At 29.3% G+C, this 5,766-nt stretch overlaps 2 protein-coding genes across 2 annotated transcripts; one reads left to right on the plus strand and one right to left on the minus strand.

The window, feature by feature from the left end:
* Positions 1-1,187: 1,187 nt before the first annotated feature.
* On the plus strand, positions 1,188-2,370 carry LOC136988763 (uncharacterized). Its single transcript, XM_067286731.1, has 3 exons — positions 1,188-1,874; positions 1,927-2,051; positions 2,132-2,370. Exons 1-3 carry the CDS (start codon positions 1,262-1,264, stop codon positions 2,339-2,341), a joined length of 948 nt encoding a protein of 315 aa, XP_067142832.1. The 5' UTR covers positions 1,188-1,261; the 3' UTR covers positions 2,342-2,370.
* A 148-nt stretch (positions 2,371-2,518) lies between these two features.
* Positions 2,519-3,671, minus strand: LOC136988754 (uncharacterized). Its single transcript, XM_067286721.1, has 2 exons — positions 3,544-3,671; positions 2,519-3,464 (listed from the first exon to the last, which is right to left on the minus strand). Exons 1-2 carry the CDS (start codon positions 3,570-3,572, stop codon positions 2,552-2,554), a joined length of 942 nt encoding a protein of 313 aa, XP_067142822.1. The 5' UTR covers positions 3,573-3,671; the 3' UTR covers positions 2,519-2,551.
* Positions 3,672-5,766: the final 2,095 nt, after the last annotated feature.

The raw sequence follows: 5,766 nt of genomic DNA on the forward strand, positions 1-5,766 counted from the left end.
GAACGGTAGACAGACTTGACTACGCCAAATTTGACCACCCTTTTATCAGTTCGGCGTAAAAAGTATCATTTGGCGCATTAGCTACATAAATTTGACTCGTCTAAATTATTGGCTACATATTATTTATAGATATATTATTTGAATAAAAATGCATTTTAAATGGCTATTCGTTGTTTTTTTATTAAGTAGACATTCAAAGTAAACAAATATTTGTTTTTTTAAAATACATTTTTTTTGTCTCCTTTATAATAAACGAATTTATTTATTTTTAAGTAAAAATCAAGGATGTTGGCATTTTTTATTTGTTGTTATTATTATTATTAAAAAATTTCAGTGGCTACTTTTTAGAAAATGTTTGGCCACAAACACTAAAAATATCTGGCAACGTGAGCTGGTAGAGACAGAAGAATGTATTGTTCGTAGTGTGTAACCGTGTGTTGTTTATCATGTTACGCGAATCAGTCGCAAAAACATATTTTAAATGGTTAATTAACCAATATTATTGTTTTTGAAGAGGATTTTACGTAAATGTAAATATTAAACTTAAATTCCGAAATTGATTTTACGGTATTCGCGTTTTTTACCGGATGCTCGCCCTCTGGTGTTTAAGAGCAAAATTATTCTATCTGGGTCGTTCGAATGTTCCTTGTGTATTGTCAGCAGTAAAGATGACTAGTAAAAGGAAAAGTAAAGCTTTCTGTTGTGTTCCAAATTGTAATTCCAAAGCCATACGTGATCCCGATGTAAGTTTTCATGTATTCCCGCATGAAAAACAGATGATTTTACGTAAATCAGAATTCGGCGAATCTCAGAAATGTAACCGACGGAAAGAGTGGATTCGACTGCTAAGAATTGGCAAAAAAGTTACGAAATATATGGTAGTATGTTCGAAACATTTTACTCCTGAAGATTATATTTTGTCATGTAAGTATGCTTAAGTTATATAATATAAGTTTTTATAAATATGTTTAGAATATTGTAATTTGATAGTATTAAAAAATCAAACTGAAAAAGATTGCATATATTCTAAATGTAAAGTAATTTAGTATTTGTATACGTTTTTAACCTATACTATAGGATTATCTTCAATAAAATCTAATTCTATTCAAATTGTGAAATAATTTTTATTTAAATTTTAGCATATGCATGTAAAAGAAGACAATTAAAAAAAACTTCAGTACCAAGTTTACTTTTGCCGGAGAGCAGTATTTGTACAAAAACATGTTCTAAAAGAATTAAAAAAAATAAGTTTTCAGAAACAATGTATCAAACAGAAGAAACTTTCCATGCAATTGAGTCAGAAATTAGTGATAGAGAACAAACAGAAGAAACTTCCCATGCAATTGATTTTGAAATTAATGATAGAGAAGCTGCTGAAACACTTTTAATGTTATGCAATTCTAATTCTGATAAAAATTTAAAATATCACAGATCAGTTGGCATACAAATATCCACTGGAGAATTTTTGGTAAACATACGTAATTTTGTTAAGACAGAATCCCAACTAAATTCCATTACTGGTATACCCACTTTTAAACTATTTAATGCTATTGTTAAACTTTTTAGTGATGTATGTAAAACAAAACAAATCAGTAATACTAATTTTTCTTTCGAAGATAAACTTTTTATGGTCCTAATCAAAATGAAATTAAATATTTCTTTTTCTGTTATATTTTTATTTTTTCATTGTTCTGTACCAACTGCAAGTAGAATATTTTACTCAGGTGTGAAAATCCTTGCTTCAGTACTTAAGTGTGCAATTGTTTGGCCATCAAAAATAAATATTTTAGAAAATATGCCTAAATGTTTTAACAGGTTTCGTAATGTAAGAGTAATTTTGGACCGCTCAGAAATTAGAGTGCAGAGACCAAAGTGTTCGTTGCTACTCTCACTATAAAGGTGACACAACTATAAAATTTTTAATAGGTGTTTCACCAGGTGGAATTGCAACGTTTTTAAGTAGTGCATACGGAGGTAGAACTTCTGACATGGCAATCTTTGAACAGAGTGACATCTTGAATTTATTAACACCTTATAGTGATTCGGTGATGGTTGATAAAGGCTTTTTAATTGATAAACTTTGTTTAGAAAAAGGAATAGAAGTAATTCAACCACCATTTTTTAAAAAAATAAACAATTAAATAAATGTGAAGCAGTGAGAACAAAGGATATTGCATGCTCCAGAGTGCACATTGAAAGATTTATCCAGAGAATTAAACAGTTTAAGATATTTTCAGCAAGACTTCCCTGGAAAATGACTTCTGTTGTCGATGGACTTTTAATTATTGCAACAGCTGTAGGAAATCTTTCTCCTCCTATACTGTCAGATGACAAATTTTAATTCAAAATTACCATATTGTAAATAATAATTATAATAATTGTGTAATTGTTTATATTTTAATAAATTATCTCACACAAGATTTTTTTTTACAGTTTTCATTTAATAAAAGATATTTACAAGATATTTCAATAATTAGAACATCCATATTAAATAAAAATTATGAATTAAAAAAAAAACTTTTTAAATGTTTATATTTACAATGTTTATACACTATTCATTACTTTCAGTAAATAAAAATGGAAGCATTTTATTAAAATATATTTCTTTTAGTACTGAAATAAATTTATTTAAAAATTCATCATCTTTTTTTACTTCAAAAGAAATAAATGAATTATCAAATGATGAATATATCACAAAATCACATACTGGCAAATTAGTTAACAACAACCCTAGCTGAACCTGACCGTAATATTTATGTCTCTTCCTTAATTCAACATTTTCACCATTAATGGTAATAAACTTCAACACATTCTTTTGAATTAAGGCTTGGATAGGTTCATTCCTCCCCTTTACTGGACACTTTATTTCTAAAAGAGAAGTTGGAATATTTTGTTTCATTATTATTCCATCAGGGGTATATCCTAACCATGGCAAAGCTGGTGAAATAATAAGGCCAAATTCTACAATTCTCTTGCCAGAATGTGAAGAGTATAATTGTCTTGCATCATTTTCGTGCAAAAGGCCATATGCCGTATTTTCATTTCCCCAAAAAATATTCCGTTTTGAAAATTTTTCATTCCAATTTTGATTAAAATTGAAATGATATGTATAAAAATTATAGCATATACTGCCTGTAATTCTTTTGCTCCTCTCCTCCTTCCATAATATTTTATTTACTTTGCTTTCTAGGCATATTCTTTTACATTCTTCAATACTCACCATAACTTTATTTTTATAATAATCCATCAGACTTTTTGGCAAGTCTTCTAAACCGATATTTTTAAAAGTTAATATTAATTCTTTTTTTATAATACTTGAATAATACAATTTATTACAATTAAAAACTCCAATTGCATTAAAGTTTTGAATGTGGGAGAAAATAGCATTGACATCATTATTCTGATCAACTCTGTTGATCTCTCTATTTATCTCTGATAAAGATGCAAGGCTTTTCCGTCCTTTCCTACAATAATAATAATAAACTTAATATATTATATACCAATCATTTCATATAATTAAAAATTAAAACAGATAAAACTTACATATGTTTTGTTGGTGAAGAATTTGGCATAGCTTCTGTTAAAATGTTTAAGCACTTTTCAGAATCAATATTTAAAGCTATTCTGCTATTATTAGATCCAGTATGGCAAAATTTCTTTATTGAAATTATTTCATAATTAGACTGGACATTTTCTCTTAATCTGTTTCAAGAACATTCCAAATCTGTCTTGGATAATTTTTCAAGTCTTTCTATGTTATTTCTAAAAATAATGATAATTCATTGTTAATTAAGCAACTATCCAATTATATATTAATTGATATAATTGAATAAATTCATTATAATTTTAGTTATTTATTTATTGTTGCAAAAAAAGGTAAAATAAAAAAAAACAAGCAGAAAGAATTTAGCATCATAACTAAAATGTAAAAAATTGCTAGATTAAGATATATTAAATCTAAAAATTAATATAAACGTTAGTAATTCTTAAAAAAACCTAATTAATTAACCTTCAGCACTAATTAGCTACTTATATTACACTAAAATATGTATAGTGTTGTAAAAAAACCAAGCTTACCTGTTAAGAAACAATAATACTGCCAAGCAATGTTTGCATTTTCCCGATTGTCCAGCTATACAGAAACAAGTTATGCTGTCAATTTTATATGATAAATCGATAAACTTTAAAAATCCAGTAATTCTGTGTGGAACAGAAGTTAAAGCTGATGTTTGCAGACAAAGAGCACAAAAATGTACAGAACGATCTTGCTCATTTTTCTCGATAATACCACTTAAAATGACGTGTCCTGCTAGCAATAATTGTTCTCCTTCTATAAAATTTCTCGATGAACTGCTACAAGCAGACATATTTCAATATCTCAGATAGTAATATATAATTCATTTTACGTTGACTACTTACAAGCGACCCAGGTGAAGTAGCCATTTTGTAAAAATTCAGCGCCCTCTATAGTTCATGAAAAACGCGAATAAGTTATGTCAAAGACAAACCGCAGTGGCCATTTTGCTGTTTACGACTTCGTCGTTGTCTGTAGAGCGAACGTTTTCCATCCTATAAAGAGGTCTTAGGCCAGGAACACACATGCGTAAAATTCAGCGTAAAATCTAGTATAAAACAGAAAACGTAAAAATTTTTCTGAAATTTTGGCTGAAACAGAACTGAAAATAGAGTAGAGCGTGTCTCTACTTTTTACGCCGTAAAATTTTTACGCCAAAATTCCTCAAATAAAGAGAAGTCTTTTCTGTGGCGTCAAAGTAGACACGTGCTTTTTATTCTAACAATGGCGGCAACGAGGGTTAACCCTACAATTGTGACGGTCTCGAAAAAACAAAAAATAAATAAAATACAGGGGTTTATCGAATTTGTTCGACCACATCAGTGTCATGCATAAAGACACTGTATTTAAACAACGTTTATGGATGGCTGTAGTGCAAAATTTCAAACAACAGGTAAGTCTTGTAAAACCGATATATAGGCCTAACATTTAGATCACACGTTCTTTACTTGAATTCGAAATATAAGTCTATTAATTTAAATTTTCTATATTACAGCAGAGGAAATGGAGAAAAAAGTGGAAAATACAAAGGGATAGATAGCCTATATGAGAGAAAAAAATTAATAAAATTAGCACTGTTAGTGGCAGTGGTGTTTCCTATTCGGCGAGATTTTTACGTATATGTGTTCTGGCATAAAAGCGTAAAACAGAAACTGAACTGAAAGCTTATTTCTGATTCAGTTTTCTGCCACACAATTTTACGCATGTGTGTTCTTGGCCTTATCCTATACTACTGGGGATATTTAGACGTACTGTGACGTCATTTCGCATGCAGAATCGATTGGTATATATACAAAATGCGTACGAACTGTTTCGTACTTGAGTATATTTATTTCATTTAAGAGCGACGTTATTAAAAAATACACTCGCGTTCTTCTACAGTAACGAAGTGCAGCAATTTGATTTGCCGTATTTCGTTACGGGTGCGTTTACCTCTGGACACAGAACTGAGCTTAGTTTATTTCTTTGTTTCGTTTTAAACAGATTTATTGACGAAAATATTTTTTCCACATTAGCTGAAGAATGAGGCAGATACAAGATTATTTTCAACAAAACGAGACAACACTGGAAAAACAAGTGTTTCATCGCTCAGAGTAATAGTTTTAATATTTCGCTAGAAAACTTGCATGCAATTGCTAAACGACTGTATTTCTTGATTATTTTTTAATAGTCTCCATTCGGAATCTAAACTT

Source organism: Centruroides vittatus, unplaced genomic scaffold, assembly GCF_030686945.1.
Source record: "Centruroides vittatus isolate TY-2023 unplaced genomic scaffold, ASM3068694v2 contig_1268, whole genome shotgun sequence".
Classification (NCBI taxonomy): Eukaryota; Metazoa; Arthropoda; class Arachnida; order Scorpiones; family Buthidae; genus Centruroides; species Centruroides vittatus.